General features: G+C 47.8%; 1 protein-coding gene across 2 annotated transcripts in view; it reads left to right on the top strand.

The window, feature by feature from the left end:
• Positions 1-24,366, top strand: part of LOC144132308 (glucoside xylosyltransferase 1-like) — an 84,140-nt gene that overhangs the window by 33,004 nt on the left and 26,770 nt on the right. For both annotated transcript variants that reach the window (XM_077664621.1, XM_077664622.1), the window contains one exon: positions 15,408-15,637. In XM_077664621.1, the coding sequence (XP_077520747.1) occupies positions 15,417-15,637 (221 nt within the window). In that variant the 5' untranslated portion in view covers positions 15,408-15,416. The remainder of the gene's footprint in view (positions 1-15,407; positions 15,638-24,366) is intronic.

Raw genomic sequence — 24,366 nt, 5'->3', positions numbered from 1 at the left:
CGCAGTGCGATAACTTTGCAAGAATCGCCGAAGAATGCAAGCGCCAACCTGGGGAATGCTTCATATCCTGGATTGTTGACAACGCGTAGGACCGGCGTTTCTGATTTGTTGTAACTCCTTTTTTGCTTTTTCCGATGTGCCCAGTACTTGAATTTGAATTGGTTTATTTAGAGGTATGCTCGCCACCAATTTGAGATAAACAAAATGGCTTAATTTGTTGCCCTCAAGCGACGCTGACGACTGTAGCTGCCGCCGCGGGCACATGCTGCATTGACCACTATATAGACTGGGTCACACCGCCTAGCAGCGGCGCTTCCCGCTTGATGTATTTGCGTCCTAAGATGTAAACAATCCTCGATTTAAGGTCACTGTTGTTAAAACTACGCTCGATGACCATATGTGTCTGCTACAACTTATGAACTCGCTCTCCACAATCGCCGACATCGCATATACGAACCTGGCGGACTCGCTTGGCCTATTCCTATTGCAGGTGGGCTGAAGGGTGAACATATGAAATGTAGTCACTCGTTTCGCTTATCCGTATTACGGAGGAGGTTCAAACAAGAGAGTCATCGTCTCATCGACGTGAAGGGTTCGCTCGGTCGCCGATATAAGGTGTCGGCTGGTGCGTCAGCAAGGGCATATATGCCGATCAGCATGCCGATCAGCACACCGAGCGCTGAGTCGCCGGAGCAGTGCCTCGCCGATGTCGCGCGTCGCCGTTCATAGTACGTCACGCTACTGTGCTGTGATGTCACTGCTATTCACTGATATCGTTCCCAGGCCTCTACGTCACCACCTATAGCGCTAGCGATGGGCCTCCATCGTGAGGAAGAGCACTTAGGGACTCTTTGGAGCTCAATTAAAGTATATTTTAAGCGCTTGTTGCTTCCAATACTTCTCCGTGGGTGACCTTATATACAGATGAAGCCCATAACAAGCTTACTATAGCTACAAAATTTGATGTCCCAACCCCTTTAACGTGGCCTTAGACCACTCGACAGTCACGGAAGCGTCTAGTGGGGCGTTTTTAACCGGCAGCCTCTGCCGCTGTGGTACGGGTATTCTCGTTGAAGTCATCTTTCAATGCTGCGTTCTGCGAGGTGCATATCTGCGAAGAACGATCGCCATGAGAACAATTCGTTTTGAGGGAAGAAAATGCGCACTATCTTTTTCACTTCACAGTATACACAGTGCACCGTGACGGATAGAATGATGAAAGGAGTAAAAGCAGAATTAAGCGAAATAATTAAAAGATGTAGTGGAGGACTCGAGATTATTGTCGACCAGCTCGGGATCTGCTGTGCGACCGCGGCCACATTTCTTGCAGTTACGTCGACATCCTGGCCGGTGGAGTGGCGACGGCTGCGGTGGCGTCCACCCGAGTCATATTCCCCATCGTTGTTGTTCTAGTTCTCTGTTGGAGTGGCACATGCCCATAAGGGGGGGATTGGCCAGGGCGCCTTATACAGACAAACAATTGTGAGCCCCAACGTTCTGTGCAGCATGTGCTGCCACCATTTTCTCTTCATCGGCACCCGCCCAGCGTTGATCACTCGGGTTATTGCACACAAAAAGCGGCGAAGGTGGCCGAGCACGCTGTTGTTCATAACAAAAAGTGGGTTTGATGAAAGGAAAGACGAAGCCAATAGTCACCGAAACCAAGGAGCATAGGGTTATTTTTCTTTTTTATTTATAATTTGTGTGTGTCATCGATGGGAGATTTATAGGAGAGAGAGATATAGAACGAAACGTCTAATTATTTTTTAAAGACCACTGCTTTTAAAGCAGAGAGCTTCGTCCTGCATGGCAAAATGATACTACACACACACTGCACTGCTCTGTTACAGTACAGATAAATAGCCCCGAAAGCAGACGATTGCACATCTGTACGTAAGCACGCTTAGATTTTTCTTCTCGGCACTATTTTCATGCAATAAACAAAAAAAACTGTCGCAGTAGCTCAGTTGGTAGAGCACCAGACTTGAAATTCCGACGTCGTGGGCTCGGATACCACCGGCGCCATGTGGCTGTTTTTATTCTCATTTCTAATCAATTATCTTTTTAAAAATAATTGCCCTACTAATCTCCCATTGAAGAAACCTAACAATGTATGTCAACAAAGAAATAAAAACATCCCCTATGCTCATCGGTTTCGGAGTCTGAAGCTGTGTTTTATAGGCGTCGTTTTGAGGAACTTCCATCCGTGCGCCATGACTTCGGAACACACCGCTATCGCAGTTCCCTGTTAGGGTACATTGAGCGGCCCCATACTTTTGCTGCATCCAGCAACATGTCGTATCTAGCTGATGCAGGAGCACCTGATAATTGCACCCGACATTTCGAAGTACTTCTGAGACGCTGCTGAGTGCGCGGCCCATGTTGAATTTGCACTGGCTTGTGCGGAGCATAAACACCAAATGCGAGCAGGAAACTGTTTCTTCAGCAAAGAACATCACGACGCAAGAGTAAGACGTAAAGGGATGGTGAAATTCCAAGCTTCTCGGACGCCCACGCTGAGCAGCAGCCCAATCAACGGCGTGACAAGCACAGTGGCTGACGGATCCGTTCAGCGACGCCATGGCTTCACCGTTGATGGCATGTGGCATTGCCGTGGATAGTTGAGCAGCAGCGCGCATTGGGCGACAAAATGGAGAAACTCTTAGGAGTAAACAGCTTACGCCAGCGTCTTTCATGTAGAGTAGAGTACGCCGGCGAAGTCTAATTAACAAGTTTCGCGGGCGTGGGCGCCCATACAGCCTACGCGTCGCTCTAATCAGTCACACAGCGGGCTCGAGGATGTCAGGCGGCTGCGCATTTCATTTAGTCTGAGGCTTTCTTAACTTTTTGCTGAAAGCGCGCTTTTTACTCTTCGATGTCACTCCAGAAAACTCTAAGCAGAATTCCATCCGTGCGCCATCATTTGATATGGTTTTTTCGGCGACGGTAAGCGCGGCGAGCTGTGCTGGCTGGTGTCTGGTGACAGAGTGATTAAGTCTATGTGCCATTATTTACCAGAGACGGTATACTACCTGTAACCTGAATTTCTCTGATCTAAGTGCCGCCTCAAGTTGCGGCTCCTTTTCTTCTTCAGCACGTCCGAGCAACGAGCACAAAAACTTCGTCCTGTTGAACATTTACCCTGTCTTTGTGAGTGGACGTTCAGGCCACCCAACTGTATTTTCCTTCCACCGCAATCCCCGTTTTGATGCTGGTGTTACTTCTGGTATTATTTCCCGCAGCTTTGAGCAGTCGCATAAAGCCTTGGGATGAAGGAATTGTTTGGTTCATCACTGTCATTAGCCCACTTACGTTCGTCAAACGCAAAGGCTTGTGCTACGGATTTTGAGTTCGTCCTGCCCTGCGCACCAGCTTACCTCTGGAAACTTCCCGATTTCCTCCGCTAACCTGACTTTCTCTGCCACCTGGCTTAGCTTGAACACTTTCTTGCTTAAAATAGGTTATCTTAATAACACAGTCCTACTGGCAAAGTAATAAACTATTATCTGAATCCCCTCAAATGTGCACGCTATAAGTGATCTCAGAAATTATTACCCGCTCGCTGAAGTGGAAAGTTGTGGGGCTTTAAAAAATGATGCAGAATTGAAACGCGAAACACTGTTTTCCAGCTTATATCCCGTCGCGTCACTATTGCGAACACAACGAGGTACTTTTCGAGCGACAACGCCAGAAATTCCCCACGGCACTGTTTTGAAGAACGATCGCTCCCTGCACTGGTTTGCGCTGTGCTTGCTGGCAAACAAACAAAAGGGTTCCTCTGAGATGGCTCAAAACGCGAATTTTGGGTGCACTCTTTGTCTTAATCGTTTTTTTTTGTCGGTGTAGAAAAGATATTGAAGGGCAGATAATGGTTGGGACCATAAGGTATGAATCTCCCTCCTTTATTTAAGGCTGCCATGGGGGCAGGTTGGTTCCGACTCGTGTTTTCACAGCGCATACAGTACCAGACAAAGGGCATACAGTCGACGGGCTTGTACTGCTTGCTCTTCCTGTTAAACATGAAGCTGCTTTGCCGCATGAAAAGGTCATCACGCCTTCAGTATAGAGGTGCGTAGCTCACAAAATTGATTATTTTATATTTGTGTAGACGTCGCAACTAGTACTGCGTTGTCTGCCTCCAGAAGCGTCGATCTCATCGAAACGGAGACACCCGTGAGCCTTCCTTCTGCGGTGCTCTAGAAGTAATTTCCAAGGCCCCTGAGGTGTGCAGTTCTTTCTCTGCTGTCCGGTTCTTGCAGTTGGTCGAAGGCAACAACTTGCAATTTAGCATCAAGCACAAAATGATTGTCGTTTCCATTAATTGGAGCTTCGATGTGACTTCTTTTTTTATTTTCATATTCTATTATTTCTTCGCCCACACACATGCCTCGAGAAATGTGCGGTTCAGGGCTTTCAATAAAAGACGTGTCGCAATCAATCAATCTGTGTCTTCTACGTTACTAGTACGCAGTCTTCGTAGTTCAGGGTTTGTGGAAGAAATTAATTGTGCTTTCTTTCATCATGTAAGCACGACGGTCACATTGCCATTAAAATGTTATTCTGGAGCACTTATGTGTTTACCTGGTGTTAAAATATTTCATTCTTTCATATTTTTCCGCATTCTAATCAATCTAGATTTTTGCTGAATTGCGTAAACAGCTTCCGTAAAACAATAAAGCCCCAAGAAAAGCGTCAATAGCTTAGGTGCATTTCTAAAGCCGCAAAGATAGCTGAGTACTTCTACATAACTAGAAAAATGTCGCTATGCTTAAGTGTTGGGAGCAGCCAGAGCAATGAGGAAAAGAGTCAGCACGGTTCTTCTTACTTGGTCTTGCACTGAAAATAGTCGGGTAGCAGACATCATCAACGTCATCGTCATCATCATGATTAGCAGCAGAAGCCTGTCTACACCCAGTGCAGGGCAAAGGCGTCTCCAATTAACCCGGTCCTTTGCCAGCTGTGCCCATCTTATGCCTGCAAACTCCCTAATCTCATCCGCCCACCTAACCTTCTGTCGCCCCCTGCTACGCTTGCCTTCCCTTGGAATCCACTCCGTTGCCCATCAGCGATTATCTTGCCCTCTCATTACACGCCCTGCCAAAGCCCGTTTCTTCCTCTTGATTTCGACTAGGATGTCATTAATACGCGTTTGCACCCTCACCCACTCTGGCCACTTCCGGCCTCTTAACGTTACACCTATCAAATAAGCAGTTCACTTTCCCAAGTGTAAGGGCGCATAGGTAGGCGACAGATGCCCTGAACACGCGTTGTCCCAGGAGGCCGTGCACCTGCTGATGACGTAGCGGAGACGCGAGTACCAGCCAGCAGCTGTGTGTGACTCTCATCTTTCCTCCACATCCTTTTATATCTACCTGTTCGCGCTTCAGAACAATGCCATATGTTAGAGCGGGCAAGAAAAATAAAAAGTTGGCACAACGGGCTTCAGTACAATAACAGTACACAGCAGCGTCGCTGAAGTGCCATATACGACTATCGCTGTAGGCTGTTTTGTCAGACGCTTTGGTGCAAAAAATACTGGAGGCGAACTTCAAAATCAGATCTCGTTCGAGCGCTCTGTGGTCTGGAAACGCTGGCGTTGTGGCCTGCATGACTTCTCGTGTAAAGCTCTCTTTAAAGTTTCTATACCTTGGCCGTCCAAGTGAGACATTTCCTTTGCAAAACGTTGAGAGCTCTAGCGTGCATTTGTGCATGATAATTTGTTGCAAAACAGGGTTGCAAATTTACGTCAGATAGATAAAAAAATTGTGCAGGACTACCAACGAAAGTGTGCTGCGAATGAGAGCGGCAGCCATGCTCTGGCATAGAGCATGATGAGTTTCGGCTGAAAGGGGGGCTTGAAATGTGCTTTCCGGAGGTGGTTTGCAGACGAGGATTTACGCGATTTATTCAGACGTGGATGCGAGGGATGATGTTGTGAGGGAAGAAGAAGCGGCGGTAATTATCCCACTTTACGGTGGACACGCCAACCACTGGCTGTCACACGCCACAGTGACAGATTGAGCAATGCCGAGTAACCTGCAGTCCACTGATTTTTCGTCGGTCTGTTGCATGTGCCTATATCCAGACAAGTGTCACGCACAAAAGGTGGCACTGGAACTGAAGTTTGTTGCTCTCATGCAAACAGAATACACAGAGAATATCTGTGCAGACAAGGGATCTTCGGAAAGAAGCTGAGATGGCAAACCTGGCTGGCCCTCGGTCCCCTGCGATGCAGGGCCGGTAGAGAGAAAAATGGTGGAGTTTTAACGTAACTAAAACAAGTAGACTTGCGAAAGAATGCATTTAGCCTGGCTTGCTGGGTCGTCGGCACGTCTGGCAATGATATTAGTTTGATAGTAGTATTAGTTGCTGAAGACGACGACATTCAACGCACAGAATGAGTGTGTGTTGCAGTTTAACACGAGGCGTGATTGACGGCGCCGATAGCATAGTGCTTAAAATCTTCTTAAGAGAATGTGTATTTCTTCTGCTACAAAAAAAAAACAACATTCTTCCTTAAACTGCAAACATCCGCGCTACCTGTGAAGGCATGGCTTCATGGTAAGGAGATGCTTGCGCTATGGACGGTGAATTGCCGCCTGTGCAATGCACCAGAGATAATTGACCATTGTTTTGTTTGGCGCATTGATGCTATGTTCTCGTCGGACATTTTACAACGAACAATTAAGAAGGACATTGACATGCCACCCTACAGTATCCACTTTTTTTCCTGTGGAGAAAAATTGTGCTTGGCCATATTAATTCTTTATGTTGCTGGGACGATTCAGTCTCTGGAAGAGCCGCGGGATGAACTGCCACGCTGAATCACCAGAGTCATCAAAATCTTTGTTTCGTGAGCAATGCGCTTTGGTGCGGGCAATATATGGTACCCTGGAAGATCCGCCTAGCTGGATGCATGTGTGTGCCTCCCAGACATAAGTTTTGGAAGGTAGGTTCGTGCAGGGGTATGGTGGCCTGGTGTTTTGTGGCTTGAGCACACTTAGAGTTTTTCTTTTCGGCACTATTTATATGCAATAAAGAAAAAAAAAGTAGCATAGTGCTCTCGTTCCAAGTCCAGCGAAACTGATCCATTCGTGTTCCCCTTTTGTTCGAAATCAAGTCGTGGCGACGTTTATTTTATTTAGATATTTATTTATTCAAGGTCAGGCTTCAGCGATTAAACGGTTTTTGCGGCTTTGGTCGTGAAGTAGGGCTCTTGCTCTGAAAGACAGAAAAGAGGAAAACACAAGGAATGCACCAACACATACATTATATATGTAGCCGGAAAAAAAATTAACGGTTAGTAATATAAGTGTAGTTAAGAGAATGATACGCAAAAGGCATTCAGTAAAATTCAAAAGTACAAGTACTTTTTTGAAATAGTCAAGGGTTCGACGAATGTTCGCCTTGTCAGGCATTAGTAGAAGTAAACGTCAAATAGTTTTTACGTTGACATGGTCGGTGACTGTTATACTGTTATTTCTATTTTCTGAAATATAACAGTTCTAGGGAAAGCCGTTAGTTTCCATGTTCTAAACCTTCTAAATGATTCAGAACACGCATGCAGGATTGCGAAAACCATAAACGTTTGAAATTAGTAACTTGTTTAGCAACGCTGACACTGTTTAAGTGAACCGTTGCTTACCAATGTCTGTACTTGGACGGGAAACAGGCCATCTTTCTTGTCTTCATCTTGAGTATACGGGAATTCTTTTTACTACGTGTGTTTGCTGGAGGCTTCCATCATAATTTCATTATAGCCACCATGCCAGACATCGGACCTCCAGCCATGTCCGCCACGCCATGGCCGTTTTTCCGCCACATGGACAAACAACGATCCAGCTCAACTCCTTTTTTGTAAAGACTGCCAACGGCTCGAACGATCTTCCCGCAAGCGTCATTGGTGGAGAGTCTCGAGGCGCGTCGAATAGGGTTGGGACAGGTTCTATTGGCCAATTCTGAAGATCCCCGCTCGGTGATGTAGTCGCGAGTTAGGGCGTGAGCTTTATCTTGTGGCTCTAAGCCTTCGTGATCTGGGGTCCAAGTGAGGATGTGTTCTTGATAAAGCACGGGTCCCAGGACACGCAAGCCAAGACGCATTACCGTAACTATTGTGTATGCAAGGCATCCGGTATGAGAGTCCGCAACGGTGTGGGATGTGCGGTTTGGCATATCCTGTGCTTTAATGATGGTGTGGCAATTGAGGCTGCCATGTATTCAACTTCTTGGTGGTACACAGCCTCCATGCCTTATTTGTGTGGGAACTGGCACGACATTAAATCTATGTGTACCGCTGATCGGTCATGTCTTAGTTGTCAGCGAAGGTAGCGATTTCGTCCCTGGCGCCGAGTGGATGGGAGTTCATGATGCATGTGGCGTGGGATGAGGGTGACATGCAGGTGGGAACGAACGGAGAGTGGGAGGTTATTAATTAATCCCATTATTTGGCATGTCGGGGGTCACCATTGCGGAGCGAGATTGTCCTGTCAGCTGTCATGGTGAGAAGGCGAGCTCATTGGGATGCGAGGACCGCATATTGAATTTTTTTAAGGGATTATGGACTCCAAGTGCTAGAAGACACTTGGTAGAGGTGCAGACGGGGAAGCCCAGGGCAGCTTTTAGTATTCTCAGGAGAACATCCACCTTATTTAGGTCCGTTCGTTGTAAGCTATGATAAGGGAAGCCACATTGAATGCAGCTAAGGACAAGAGCGTTTACTTAGCGAAGGTTGCCCTTTTCTTGCAATTCCTGATGGTGGCGTGCGACGCGGCGTGCCACGCGGACAACGCTCAGAGCTGCAGTGAGGGTGGTGGTGTGGGGGTGAGGACAGCTGCCATAATATTGGATTCGTAAGCTGAGGACACGTGTGACAGAACGTCCGGCGATGGGGCGGTCCTGTATATGAAGGTCGATGGTACGAGGCGACGTATAATTGCGGCTGTGAATGCGTATGATCTCTTATTTGTTTGGTGCGCATCATGCCACTATAGCATGTGAAGAATTCAGCCTCGTACATTGCGGTTTGGAGAGCAGTCTCTTTGTGAGGCAGAGAGCCGCTAGTGGACGAAATGACAACGTCATCATCGGAGAGTGCTTGCCTATATTGGGAATTTGTTGTAGTTTGTATGCTAGTGTGGTCGCGGCGATGTGGGAGTGGGGCGATTACAACCCCTTGACAAATGCCTTTCTTGGTAGTCGGGAAGAGCTGGGAGCGGGTATCGCCACGGTCCATGGTGGCTCCCTTAGCAAAAAAAGCCGGTGCTAAAAATGCATTTGGAACACATTGTATTAATTTCTTATTAATTTTGCATTTTTTGTCCATATGCTTAAATTGCTGTACGAATGCTTTCCATGTATGCTAGGAGGAACGTTTCGAACAGTCTTACACATGCATCACAGATACATTTTCTGTCTGCTTAGCATATTTATTATACATTAAATATATACTAAAATATACATTATATACATTACATTGCATTAAAATGCACTAAAATATAGAAATAATACATTAAAATATAGTAAAAATATACATTAAATGCATTACATTGCACTGAAAATGTCGCGTCAAGAAAACGGCGCGTTTCAGGAGCAGACACAGACAAACCAGTTGACAGATGAGGGGAAAAAGACCCCCGTCTTTATTTCTCGCTCTCTTATATGCCCCGGCATGCGGTGATCAGCTTCCAATGTGCGCCACCTTATCACGGGTGCCCACGACCGTGTGTGCACAAGTCAGAATGACACCAAATCCCTCTTTTTTGTTTTTTTTTCACAAAAACAATAGTAAAAAGTATTACAAGGAACAACAGGTGAAAAGCAACAAATGAAAAACACATGAAAAACAATGCAAACCAAACACTGCAGAGACCAAGATTGTACAACTAGTCTGCCCTGTTCGACAGATACACCTGAACGGGTAGAAGCAGATTTGGTCAATAATGGCTGCATTTGGGCGAGTTGGTTTTCCATTCTGAACGTAAAAGCGCAAAAACACAAGGACACAGACTAAGGCAGACAACACGAGCGCTTACTTCCAACTGATTTTATTTCATGCAAGGGATGGAAAAATGCCCTTACCCTTCAGTTCCGCGCACTCAAAGCTTATAAAAAGAAACATAGCTCGTTTAGGGTTTCTTAACTGTACAAAGAAGTCTTGTGAACATGCAATCGAAGAAAGCCTTCTCCTGCAGTCCAACAAATTGCAAGATGTGGTTTATCCGTTACACCTGCTGGTTTCTGTGGCGGAAGGATTTGTCAAAAAGAAAAAATGGGAAGCCAAGTGCCAGGACGAGCCGGAAGAGACAAAAGCCAATAAGAAATTTGCAGTCATTCCTTATAAACATAAGATTTCACACAATCTCAAAAAAATTGGTAACAGGGCAAACGTTGACGTGGTGTTCTCTGCCCCAAATAAGCTGATGTCATTATGTAAGCAAAGTACTTCAGGAAACCAAAGAAAAACTGGTTGCATAACCAGGCATCAAAAGCCGTCTGTGAGATGCAAAGAAGGTGTTGTTTATAAAGTGCCCTTATCATGTGGAAAATACTATATAGGCCAAACGGGACGACGCCTGAACGAGCGGTTGAGCGAGCATGACTACGTTGTGAACAACAAAAAAGGGGGGCACATGAGCATTCATTGTTTAAAGTGCAAAAGAAAAAGTAAAGAGGGTTGTCGTCCTCTCTTTCACAAGTGCAAAGTCCTTTACGTGCACAAATGCCAAATTACCCGAGAAATTGTTGAAGCTTTGGAGATAGCGCGAGCTGGGGATGATTGCATAAGTGCTCCATCAATTCTGCTGTCACAAAAAGAGATGGCATATCTGACATCTTTCATATGTGTTACATGATAACTGGTATCAGTCATAACTCTGCGGTAATTGCCCTGTAAGCATGTGCAGACACTTATCAAGAGTATAAATTTCGCTTCTTGCATGAAATAAAATCAGTTGGAAGTAAGCGCTCGTGTTGTCTGCCTTAGTCTGTGTCCTTGTGTTTTTGCGCTTTTACGTTCAGATTTGGTCGCTGGTTAAGTGATGCCATAACGTTCCGGCTTCTTTACTTCGCGGCCATAACGGGTGACATAAGCCCCAGACGTTCTACTGTTGTCTGGTGCTGCTGGAGCAGCAGTAGAAAGGGAGGGTGGATTGGTGGGGATAGAATGTTCAGTCCCGGAAGCCTCCCCTGACATTCTGCTTATTCCTGGGGGCTCTACAGCTTGCAGTGTTCCTGGAAGCTTAGGGATTTCTTCCGAGGGGTCGTAGCGCTCCTCTGATTTTCACCCATGCATGATCAGTGAACGCAGGTTTCTCTCTAGTGCCAGCCCCGCGTCTGTCCTGACGACGTAGAACCGCAGCCGAGACGCCCGTCTTAAAACGGTAGCACTGACCCGACTATCTTTGACCCACACCCGATTTCCGACTTGCAGCTGTTTAAGCTGTCTAGCCGCGTGATGGCTGTCGAATTTGCACCGCTGCTTTTCTCTGGCTGCTTCTTCTCTCCTGAAAAAGGCTTTTAAGTCTTTCGGTTTTGAAGGATTCAACCGGCTTGGATGCAGCGGCAATGTTGAGAGCAAACGACTGTTCATGAGTAGTTCGGCACGACTTTTCCCCAAGGGACCTGGAGTGTTCCTGTATTCCAACAGCGCCAAGTATGGATCTGGTGACTTTTCTAGCAACATTTCGATGGTTTGAACTGCGCGCTCCGCTGCACCGTTAGATTGCGGATACCTGGGGCTGGACGTAACATATGTGAACTCGTACACTTTTTTAAATTTCTTGAATTCTTGTGACGAGAACTGGCTGCCGTTATTAGTCACCAATGTTTCCGGTATGCCATGCTTGACAAAAAAAGCTTTTCAGCTGTATTATAAAAGTAGTAGAATTGGACGACTGTAACAAAGCAACCTCCGGAAAACGCGAAAAGTAGTCCAAACCGCAAGATAATGCCTCTAGTTGAAATCAAACAGGTCCGCTCCTAGTTTCTGCCAGAGAAAAGAAAGAAACTTCGACGGCAGCATCGGTTCTGCACCCTCAGTCTGGCGAACTCTAAGCAGCTATTCACCGCTGAAACAAACTCTGAGCTGATCCCCGGCCACCAGACAGATTCGCGGGCTCGAGCGCGACAACTTACGATCCCTTGATGGCCTTCATACAACGCTGCCAGGACCTCAGCTCTCATCGCCTGAGGGATGACTAGGCGGTGATCATACATTAGCACCCCGTCACATTCTACAAGGTGTGCTCGGTGAGGCCAAAAAGGCTTCAACCAACAATTGACATTCCGGTAGTAGAGCAGTAGCTGTTGGCAGGTAGCATCGCCTTGTTGCGCCAGCCGCACCTTACTTAGATTGGATGATGACGTAACTTCGCTAACGGAGCCTTGACCGAAACTTGAAATCTCATAAGGCGACAACTGGCAACAGGGCAGAAAACTGAGCTAGTTGGTATACGTTCATTATGAAAAAAAAAAAAACATGATGGCCTAGCCCTGCTAGGCAAGGATATACGTAGCGTAAGTGCGGCGACATCTGGTTCGGAAGAGTTAATATATGAAAGGCGCGCATTCATTCATTATCATCATCATCCCGACTACACCCATTGCAGGCCAAAGGCCTCTCCCACATCTCTCCAATTAACGCTGTCCTTTGCCAGCTGCGCCCACCCTATGCCTGCAAACTTCCTAATCTCATCCGCCCACCTAACCTTCTGCCGCCCCCTGCTACGCTTCCTGTCTCTTGGAATCCGTTCCGTTACCCTTAAGGACCAGCGGTTATCTTGCGTTCGCAGTACATGCCCTGCCCAAGCCCATTTATTCCTCTTGATTTCGACTAGGATGTCATTAACACGCGTTTGTTCCCTCACCCACTCGGCCCACCTCCGGTCTCTCAACGTTACACCTATCATTTTCCTTTCCATGGCTCGCTGGTCTGTCCTTAACTTCAGCTGAACCCTTTTCGTTAGCCTCCACGTTCCTGCCCCATAGGTGAGCTCCGGTAGGATACAGCTGTTGTACACTTTTCTCTTGAGCGATATTGGTAACCTGCTATTCATGATGTGGGAGAACCTGCCATATGCGCTCCACCCCATTCGGCTGCTTTAACTATCTTATCCATATTGCTGATGACATTACCCTCCTTGTCTCTTAACGCATGCATCTGGTTCTTCCTTATGCCTAGTTTCCTCTTCACTGCTTTAGGCTACCCCCGTTGTTTAGAGCATGCTGGATTCTCTCCATATTAAACTTCCTTATGTCGGATACCTTGCGCTTATTTATTTAGCGCCTTCATCATTTTGCGCCTTTATCAAGCCGTCGTGGCTGAGTGGTAGCGTCTCCGCTTCAAACGCCAAAGGCCCTGGTTCGATTCCCAGCCTCGACACAGGCTTTTCTTATTCACCTTTGTGACGTCACTGTTCCTCGCGCAGCACGGCTCTCCAGGATGCACGCGGAACCGGTCAACCTCGGCCAGTGTAGCTTACGCTACAAAATCCAGGTGCTAAAAAACAACGACACGGAAGGGACTCAGCGCTTACTCGCAACTACAAGAATTTTTTTATTGCAAAGCAATACTACTTTAGGTCGCACTTCAGCCCGTTCCGCGGCGAGGCGGTGGTAGGCACCATTAACCTTTAGCGTGACCTCGCTGCGTGACGTCACACCACGTGACCTAGAGTGAGGTCACACCAGCTGTGTAAAAACGGGGCCCCATCTCACGCCGTCGCGAGGCGAGGCGGTAGCCACCAACGGCGGCCTAACTCCCGCTCCTCTCACCAGGGGCGCTACGGTCAGAGTGACGTCACACCAGCTGTATAAAACAGCTCCGCTCCTCTCGCCAAGGCAGTCATACAGCCAGATGTCATACAGCCAACACTCATACAGTCATACAGCCAACACTAGCATAACCCAAGACTACCACCAGCCATACTACCAGCTGATCCGAGAATAACACACTATTGCTTCGCAATCACCAGGCTTAACCAAGCTAAGCCACGGCCGTTTTTTCAGAGGCTTCTATATATACAACAAAAATCAAAACAAATTGCCCGCTGCGGTGGCTCAGTGGTTAGGGAGCTCGACTACTGATCAGGAGTTCCCGGGTTCGAACCCAACCGCGGCGGCTGCGTCTTTATGGAGTCAAAACGCTAAGGCGCCCGTGTGCTGTGCGATGTCAGTGCACGTTAAAGATCCCCAGGTGGTCGAAATTATTCCGGAGCCCTTCACTACGGCACCTCTTTCTTCCGTTCTTCTTTCACTCTCTCCTTTATCCCTTCCCTTACGGCGCGGTTCAGGTGTCCAACGATATATGAGACAGATACTGCGCCATTTCCTTTCCCCAAAAACCAATTAATATTATTATTAATATTATTAACGGCGCTGTTCAGGTGTCCAACGGTTAATGAGACAGACACCGCGTCATTTCCTTTCCCCCAAATTCAATTATTAATTATTAACCCAGAGTAATCGCACGCACATGTCGACCGATGTGTAGGAAAAGAGTAACACGCGTCTTTGAAACTTGGAAAGAATCCAACCTGGCGCAAGTAAAACCACACACACAAAGGAAAGACAAGGAGACAACGGACAGGCGCCAACTTCCAACTGTTTATTCCTCAAGAAAACCACGCAGATAAATAGTCTCAGGATACGCCCACTTTTTTTTCCACTCCATGTGCCTATCACAGCCATAATCTATCACCCTGCATTACTGAGTAACACGCGGTTTTCAATCGCTCTTGCAAAAAATTATCTCTCCACCAGACAAGCCAGCTGAAGGGGCACTAACACAAGTATGCCCCGTTTCCGCGATATGATAGGCTTGAACTATCTCCCGCGTTACACGATCTCGGTGACGAAAAAGAGCACACATTTTGTAAAAGAGGGGAGGAAAGGGGGGAACTCTTCTTGCGCTTGATGCGGTCACGACTTGCTGCAGTCACACTTGCTTCTTCGAAGTTGTTCTTCTTGGAATATTTGAATATTGTAAGTTAAAACAAGGTAACGGTGCAACATTTCGTTGCTTAAAAAATCGTTGTTTTAAAGCTTTTCCGCCGCTCGCATAGAGTAGTTTTGACTGCTATAGGAAACCAAAGGATAATGTTTCTGACAATAGGAAGAACGTTAATAGTGAAAAAACGCAAGCCTTCCGAGAGGAGATCTGTGGATATATTGATTGTTATAGCGAAATCTTACAATATAAGAAAAAAAACTGAGTTCATAAACACCTTCCAGTCCAGAAATATTTTGTGCAGAGCTGATCTGAATCTGCTGCACCGCTTATGGCTTGTGCTGAATAATAGATTTATGGCATAATACTCAAGCATTTTGTGCGCTACCACTTTTTTTGTTGGCGCGCAGGTTGTTACAGTGGTAATTTAGTAAATGCACATTTACTTCTGCAATGTGCGCAGTGGTTCGCAATGACCCAACTGAGGGCTGTGCTGCTGAGTCTCTGCGTGTTGGCTGCCATCGGAGGACTGATCATCACACATCTGGGCTACATCAACGTCGGCGCCAAGTGGTCCAGCGGTCGCAGACATGTCGAAAACGAAACCCAGCATTCCGTACCTGCCACTGCCACCACACTGGCGCAAACCCAGCATTCCGCACCTGTCACTGCCACCACACTGGCGCGGCCAAGGTTAGAACTCCTTTGACGGCCCTGCTCAGAATTTGGCCCCATGCAGAGTTATTCTTCTGGCAGTCTTGTTCATATTTCTCGGCAACTGCGGTGGCAACGCAATTTACTCACTTCCGGAGCAATGCACCCACAGCATTTTCTGCTTTCTGTGCACGTCGCGTACGGCTCGCTCGGCCGCGGAATCCGTTGACAGAGCGTCTAATTTGAAAAGGATACATTGATTGCTGCGCAGTGGACTCACTTCACATTTCAATAAATGCTGTCACTTCGGTTGGGGAACTACCTAGTGATAAGGGTCGTCTTAAGAATAGAAACGATGGGCTTAGAAACCTGCGGACAACGTGGAAGCTTTCCACTCGTTGAGCTCCTCTGATATTCTCAGATAAGGTTAGCGAGTGATATCAGTGTAGCCTGTTACATCATGATTTCTTCGGTCAGAAATCGCTGGAAAACTGCCACGTGTAATCAAAAACGAGGAAAATAAATTAAAGAAAACTATTATATTACCGTTCAGCTCCAGGCACATGCCTCAAAATATTCCTGTCCGGGAGCTCAATGCATACATAGCTGAAAGCTTTTTTATGGGATTCGGTGTTAAGCGCTTCGGATGCTCCACGCGTGTTATAAGGAATGCCTGCAAAGGCTTTATTCACAAGGTGGTTCTGGTAATCTGCGTCAATGTAAAAAATGCCAGCGGTTTGTACAAAGATGAGCCTTGTGCATGGTGAGTGGTTGTCGTCTTGGAATGGTCAGTATATCCATAAATGCATCAGTAATGACATGAGGAACAGAACGAGCGCTAATCTTTCAACTGTTTCATTATTCAGACGGGATAGGCTTTGAAAAGAAAGGGGGAGATGTCACACACAGTCACGATTGTTTTGTTACCAGATAGGCGTATTAATGCGATAGCCTTTAATGGCTCATACTCGCGTTCGTCCGTTACATTTTAGGTCACGTGACCTTGTGATGTCTTGTGATATCTCTGTCACGCTCGCGCCAGCTGCTTTTTTCCTCTGTCGTGAAATGAATTCAAGCGCGGCAAATTCAAATTAGTGCAATGAGTGGCAAACGGATTTCGTCTTCCCGCACGCAGTTAAGAGATATCCATGTGCCTCCAACGAATTTATTAGCGCTCATTCTGTTCGTCGTCTCTCTTTCCCTGTCCCCAGTCGTTTCGTGAAAGTTAGAGCTACCCACCACGAAAGATGTGTCAGATTTGGTAATTATCAAAGAAAATCTCGATAAAGTTCTGCGTTCGGTTTAGCGCGAAATTTGTTAAGTAAATAGTAGGGAACGTGTGACAAATGCAGATTACAGCAGGTGTTTCCTCCTGAGTAACTTTGCCATGGCCATTTTGCTTGAGCGTAAAGAAGGCCAAAGAAATTTAAAAATTGTCGCGCGACAGCTCTTGCGCTCCGTGATATACGCCCTCTCACTCACACCCCAACGGGAAGAAGCCGATGACGCAGAGCTGCCATGAATGAAGGGGCCCCGGTGACAGCGATGGCTCGACAGTAAGCATGGGCGCTTTGTTTGGTGGAATCATGATGCTGCACCATAGGCATGACCACGAAGGACGGTAGGCTATAAGCTATTACCGCTACATGCTGCAAAAAGCGACAGCGTGTTCATTCTCCTCCAGCAGTAGAATGACCGTCATCATCTCCTACTGCGTTATCAATCCACTCTAGTTCACCAGAAGACAAGAAATCAATCCCTTTCCTGAACCTTTCTCTAAAACCTCCTCACTGACTAGCGTTTCTGCCTATCCATAATGGTTGATAACAGCCTGAACTAGATGGGTCACAAAAGAAAGCGGAAGACACCGCACGGTGAACTGTCTTCACCTAGTGAGTTGTATTCCTCTCTTTTTTGTGTCACTTCCTTATCAATGCGAAAACATTATTACCCCCACCGCAAGAAGAACCGGCGGCGTGTGTTAGTGCGTGTACTGCCAGATGGTAGAGAAAATCATAGCGATGACAAGAAAAATAGGACGACGTCATCAAGCGGCCGCAGGATTCACACAGCAAGCCCAGCACCGCCACTTCAGACAATCATGTACACGTCGTTCGTCTATGTATGCCTGATCTCAATGTGGCGCCACTTTCCCGGCTAAAGTCGTACCAACATTGTGAGAAAACGTTTGTCGTACAGCGTTCCGGGTTGCGTCATACGATTTCTTGTCGAGCTAGTGAAGCTGGAGGCTAGCTTGCGATAGGGATTCGAACCGACCATATATGCACCTTCAATTGTATGCTTACAGACTCTTTACCTCATCGTTTAAGGCTTGTAGTAGATAGCATACATATCTTAGTCAGGTTGGAGGCCAGGTTGAGACAGGGATTCGAGGCGAGTGCCCGAGGTTTCACTCGGCCCTTTGTGGATTCAGCGTTCGGAGGCGTGCGGTCGTTTCACTTGACAGTGCGAAGCCTGCAAAGAGGTCGAACGCATTCGATGGCGCATCGATGACACCCCAATGCTTTCATCTTCACAGCACGTAAACAGTCTTCAGTGCCCTCTGTATCGTACATTATACGCATGCGCTGTGCGTGCCAGCCCATCCCGAACCGACCGCTGCCGTTGACGCGAACACGTGCCTACATCGACCTGCCCTATAAAACCGAGCAGCTGCTATCAATAAACGTTCATTCTGTTCTTGCGTGACTTGGTCGTTACATGGTGTCAGAAGTGGGGTCACTGTCTGCCTCTCAAGCAGTGGCTTGAACAAGAAACGCGAAGGCGTCGCCTACAAGCCAGGAAAAATGGAGCTACTCAAGCCGCCCGACCAGCTACTTCTGACCGGGAACATCGCGAAGAAGTGGGCGTTGTTTAAGCAGAAGTTCGAGCTCTTTTTAGAAGCAACAGCATCGACCAAGGAGCCAAGGACGGAAGCTGCTAAGACTGCGCTGCTGCTAAGTGTTGCCGGCGATGACGCTCTTGAGGTATTTAATAACTTCACTTTTTCGGCGGAAGAAAGCAAGAATGACTATGCAACGGTTGTGAGCAAGTTTGAAGCGTACTGTCAGGAGGAGCAGAATGAGGTCTACGAGAGGTACGTGTTTCGCTCAAGGATTCAAGCGGAAGGCGAACCTTTTGAACAATTTCTACGCGACCTGCGAAAGCTAGCCCAGAGTTGCAACTTCTCAACACTGAGCGACGGAATGATCCGTGACCAGATTGTGTTCGGCACAAATAGTCCGAAGCTACGGGAGAAACTGCTCAAAGTTGAAAACCTAACGCTGCTTAAAGCAGAACAGAGCTGCAAAGCTGCCGAAGTGTCGGCTCACCAAAATGAGACCTGGGGCCAAATGGAAAGGCAAGTGGCGTCGGTAAAACGGCGTGAACGGTTCAGATGCAGCCGATGCAACCGATTGCACGAGCGGAACAAGTGTCCGGCGTTCGGGAAGACATGTTTTGCGTGCAAAGGGGCCAATCATTTCGCGGCCTGCTGCCAGAAAGAGCCTGCAGTCAGTGCAGTCGTTCACGACGAGGACAACTTCGACATCCTCAATGTAAGGGTATGCACAGTCGATAGGACCGCTGACTGGACAGTTGAAGCCAAGGTGTCGAACCAGAATGTTGTTTTTAAAGTAGACACTGGGTCCCAGGCAAACTTGCTGCCTTATTCAGTCTTTCGCAAGTTCAAAGCTACGCCATGCCTGACTCCAAGCAGCTCCGTTCTTCGGTCTTACAGTGGTGACGTAATTAAGCACTTCGGCGTGGCGACCCTACCAGTGGTCATTAACCACAAGTCCGGCACCTTCACCTTCTTCATAGTGAAGAAAAGCAAACAGGCGATACTTGGACTACATGCAACGGAGGCGCTGGGACTCGTAGTTCGTTCAGTCAACGCAGTGGATACAGCAGAGTCTGACAAAATATTGCAAGAATTCTCGCCGCTTTTTCAAGGTACCGGCTGTGTAGCCCGCCCATACCGGATGGTCCTGCGCGAAGACGCCATACCAGTGATACAGCCGGCGCGACGCGTCCCCTCGGCACTGCGAGAACCACTGCGAGAGGAGCTGCAGCGCATGGAAGAGGCCCATATCATTGAAAGAGTCAATGAACCAACAGAATGGGTGAGTCCGCTGGTCATTGTCAGGAAAAAGGATGGCAAACTTCGGGTCTGCATGGATCCTAGAAACATTAACGAATGCCTGAAACGGGAGCACTATCAGATGCCTAAACGTGACGATATTGAGGCAGAGCTGGCAGGCGCTAAATACTTCTCGCGCCTAGATGCAAACTCAGGGTTTCATCAGATTCCATTGGATCAGGCCACATCAACCATTTGCACGTTCGCGACACCTTTTGGGCGTTATCGTTTTTTGAGACTGCCGTTTGGGATTGCGTCAGCGCCTGAAGTGTTTCAAAGAACGTTGAGCTCAATTTTTGATCGAGCACCAGGCGTGCGCGTGTATGTCGATGACGTCCTGATATGGGGTGCTACCCGGGAAGAACACGACAAGCGCCTTCGTAGAGCGCTGGAACTAGCAAAGCAAGCAGGCTTGACGTTCAATCCAGCCAAATGCAAGTTCGCGTGCACCGAGGTTGAGTTCTTGGGCGACCTCATCAGCCAAGACGGGATAAAGCCGAATCTTTCATTCAGTGCATCGATTGCTGAAATGCCGCAACCGGCTGATAAGACCGCGGTTCAGCGAATGCTTGGTGTGGCCAATTATTTTGGGAAGTATATCCCGCATCTTGCTGAAAAGACCAAGTTGTTACGAGGTATTATAAAAACAGAAACAGTCTTCGAGTGGACAGACAAGCATGCCGCTGAGTGGGCAGCTATTTGCGCACTTCTAAGCAGCGCACCGGTGCTGGCAATTTTTGATCCAGCAAGATAGACAAAAATTAGCTCTGATGCATCAAAAAATGGGCTAGGCGCCGCACTGTTGCAGCGACACGGAGATAGCTGGCGACCTGTCGCCTACGCATCACGCGTCATGAGTGAGACTGAGCAAAGGTACTGACAAATATAGAAAGAAACAATGGGAATAACTTTTGGGTGTGAAAAATTTCACTATTTCGTTTACGGCCGAAGAATTGTTATCGAGACGGACCACCGCCCCCTCCTAGCAATTGCGTCGAAAGGAATCGGCGATATGCCACCACGGCTTCAGCGGTTTTTCTTGCGCTTGTGCAAGTACGATTATTCCCTTCAATTCGTACCAGGGAAAGAGCTGCTGCTGGCCGATATGCTGTCAAGGGCGTCACCCAAGAAACCACTGGACATCACAGCCTCCGAAGACGAAGTAGAAGTTCATGCGGTTGGAGCGGTCACGGACATGGTGAGCAGAAAAACACTTAATCGACTTGTGGAGGCCACGGCAAACGATCCGGATCTACAGTCGGTTATACGGTACATAACAGCCGGCGGTAACCTGGATGGCAGCATGAAATCATTTGCGGCGGAATTGTCCCTGATTGAAGGCATTGTGTTTAAAGGCACTAAAGTAGTCATCCCAAAGTGTATGAGGGCGGAAATGCTTCAACGAATACATGAGGGACATTTGGGCCTGAATAAGTGTAAAGCAAGAGCTCGACAGCTAGTGTTCTGGCCCGGACTCAACTCCGATATCGAAACGATGTTAAAAGGTTGCACAGTCTGCCGGAAATATGCGTACCAACTTCAACGCGAGCCATTTCTGATGCGCACAACACCACATTACGCGTGGTACAGAGTCGGCGTCGACATCTTCCAGCACGGCGGTAGTTCCTACTTGTGCGTGTATTATGCCCTATCGAACTTCCCAGATGTTGAACGACTCAGTGACACAACAGCCCGCACTGTCATTGACAAATTGAGTGGGATCTTCGCCCGTTACGGGATCCCTGTGGAAGTTTGCAGCGACAACGGTCCCCAGTTCTCCTCTCACGAATTTGCTGTTTTTGCATCCAGGTACGAGTTCAAGCACATTACGTCGAGCCCTGCATTTCCACAGTCTAATGGACTTGCCGAGAAGGGTGTTCACATCGTAAAGAAAATCCTGAAAAAAACGCAAGAGACACGGGAAGACTTCTGGCTTGGACTGCTTTCCTACCGTTCGACTCCGTTGGAGGATGGTCGTTCGCCGGGTGAGCTCCTGCAAGGCAGAAGGCTGCGTACGCGACTTCCCGACTTCAGCCAACAGCCAAAAACAACAGTCTTCAAACGCCAGCCGCTCGACACCGGCGCAAAATCCCTACCGGCCCTCCGGAAAGGAGAAGTGGTTAGGATCCGTCACAAACAGTGGTTTCGCAAAGCGCAAGTATACTGGGGCCGGTAGCGCCGCGGTCATACCAGGTGCTTACCGAAGATAACAAGCTGCTTCGCCGCAACCGCAAGCATCTAAGTGCGACGTTGGAACCCTTCGAGAGCAACGCACTCGGAAGTGACGAGTCCGAGAGTGAGTGCGAGCTCGTCGACGAGCAGGGGCCCAGTCCAAGAAGAGTAGCTGCTGCGCCATCTACGGACGGACACACTACACCAGCGGTGAGGCGGTCCACCAGAAACAGGAGGCCGCCAAACAGGCTTTACTACGATCGCAACTTTAACCAAGTGAATTCGTGACGCATTCCCAAGATTCAATAAACAAAGGAAGATGTATCGTACATGATACGCATGCGCTGTGCGTGCCAGCCCATCCCGAACCGACCGCTGCCGTTGACGCGAACACGTGCCTACATCGACCTGCCCTATAAAACCGAGCAGCTGCAATCAATAAACGTTCATTCTGTTCTTGCGTGACTTGGTCGTTACACCCTCTGAAGTTTGGTCGCTGTTTTCTCCCGCAGTGAATCCGCATCAGCTGTCCCCAACATTTGTTTTGCTGCAGTTAGCTTTCTGCCGATCCCATTTTAGGCTGGTCGTGTAGGGCGGACAGCGTCACGTCGCGGAGGCTGTGGGAAGTGCTGTGCGGCGCCGAAATTCGTATGCGGACCACAAAGCTCTTAAAAGACCTTTGATTGTGAAAGTACTGCCTTTCTCTGAACTTTCTGTGCCTGCGCACTCCGGCTTAGTAAAAACACTCCCGTAAACTGCCACCGCAACCTGCTTGTAAATGAGCAGGCTATAACATGTAAGTGAGAATACGCGCCTCGAGTGTTTCTGTACGATGGATGGACGGATGGACGGATGGATGGATGGATGGATGGATGGATGGATGGATGGATACTGCTGAGCCCTTTAAATCGGGCGGTGGCTCAAGCCCCCTAGCCATGACATGAAATTTTTCTGTTGTCTTGATTTTAGCCACCAGTCAGATAACCTTTGCTTGGTTACTTCTACCCTCTTAAAATCTACTTTCCCTTCACTGTCCTTAAACCCCAATGCCTTGGATAAATCAGCCTCGCTGCTTTCCACTGCAGGGTGAAGCCCTTTACAGAAAAGTATCAAGTGTTCAGCCGTACGAGTATACAGTTGGAGCGCGGCGGCACGGTGGATCGAGCGCCGGTACCCGCGCCTCGACACGCATCTCTTCCTCTAGTGAGCCCGCTCGTATTGGCGGCTCCAGATGTTGTTAGCCTTCCGTAAACTACAAGCAGTTTGTTCTCCTTATTTAATTGTGGCGTGTGTGTATCACAGCTACAGCAAAGCAAAAGTTTTCTCTGCGGTGGCGACGACCAAGGCAACGCGCTTGTTGAGGCGAAGCAATCTCGGAGGAGAAGCTATGTGACAAACCGGAAACGGCAAGTGGGTGTCTGACTGACTAATCGACGGGGGAATTTCGGGCGACGAGCGAAATTTTCTGTTGGTGCTGTTCCGAGCGACGAGGCAAGCGACACGACAAGAATGCTTCGCGCGACGGCGTCGCCGTCGCGTTCGCGTAAGTTTTCTAGTACGTGGAGCTTAGCCTTCACTTCGTTCCGTTCTTGTGTATCTAGCGCGACAAATTTCTTTATTACAAGTTTGTTCAACATAAGTTGTCGCCCAGGCGGTAGTTTCTCTTACGATACATTTCTTGACAGGGAACAGAGGAAATGGGGATTGTCGCGCGATCAGCAGCAGCAGCAGCCTCGGCGCGTGCCGAAGTCGAGCAGCCAAGTTAGGGCAAAATTTGAAACTTGATAAAACCTGGAGAAAGCGAAGGCAAGATGCGATACGATTTTAGCATGATTAAAGACGAAAGACGGCCTAGACGAAAGACACGCACGTGTCCCGTCGGTATGTTTTCATTGTCCCTTATGTTTATTTAGTGCTGGTTACCAAGTTTCAGCCACGAGTTTTAGCATCTGCTCTTCTACCATGCGTATGTTTAAAACAGAGTAGCATCGTCGTCACGTTGCTGTGGCTTAAAGCTGTCCTAGAGAAAGTTGTGGATCCAGCTCTTCATTGCTGCAACTAATCGTAAAAGCAGAATAGGGTTATACTTTGTGCCACGTTGTACGAGGCTTCTGCTCAAAATTCTCATGTCCTCTTCAAATTTGCAAAGTTGTTACTTCATTATAATTGATAAAAGGCCACAGTACTTAACAATTTCATATTAACGCCAGCTTGAAAAGAGAAAGCTCATGACCAAGTGAACTGAACGTCTTACGTAAGTTGGAAGAAACCCCGTGTCCATAAAAGTGACTTGAGGCGAACGTTTTGCGTCTTTATAGGCAGGGTAATGAACATACAAAGGCAACTGTCACAACAAAGCCTGCTCAATTTTTTTTTGAATTTTTTGGGTGAACTCTGCAGCTGTTTTTAGAACCCTAGGGCTAAATAAAGTATTACCCTGAAGCTACTGCGAGTT

This window comes from Amblyomma americanum, chromosome 5 (assembly GCF_052857255.1).
Source record: "Amblyomma americanum isolate KBUSLIRL-KWMA chromosome 5, ASM5285725v1, whole genome shotgun sequence".
In the NCBI taxonomy this organism is placed as follows: Eukaryota; Metazoa; Arthropoda; class Arachnida; order Ixodida; family Ixodidae; genus Amblyomma; species Amblyomma americanum.
Note: the sequence above shows the minus strand (reverse complement) of the source record. Positions and strands in the feature narration are given on the sequence as shown.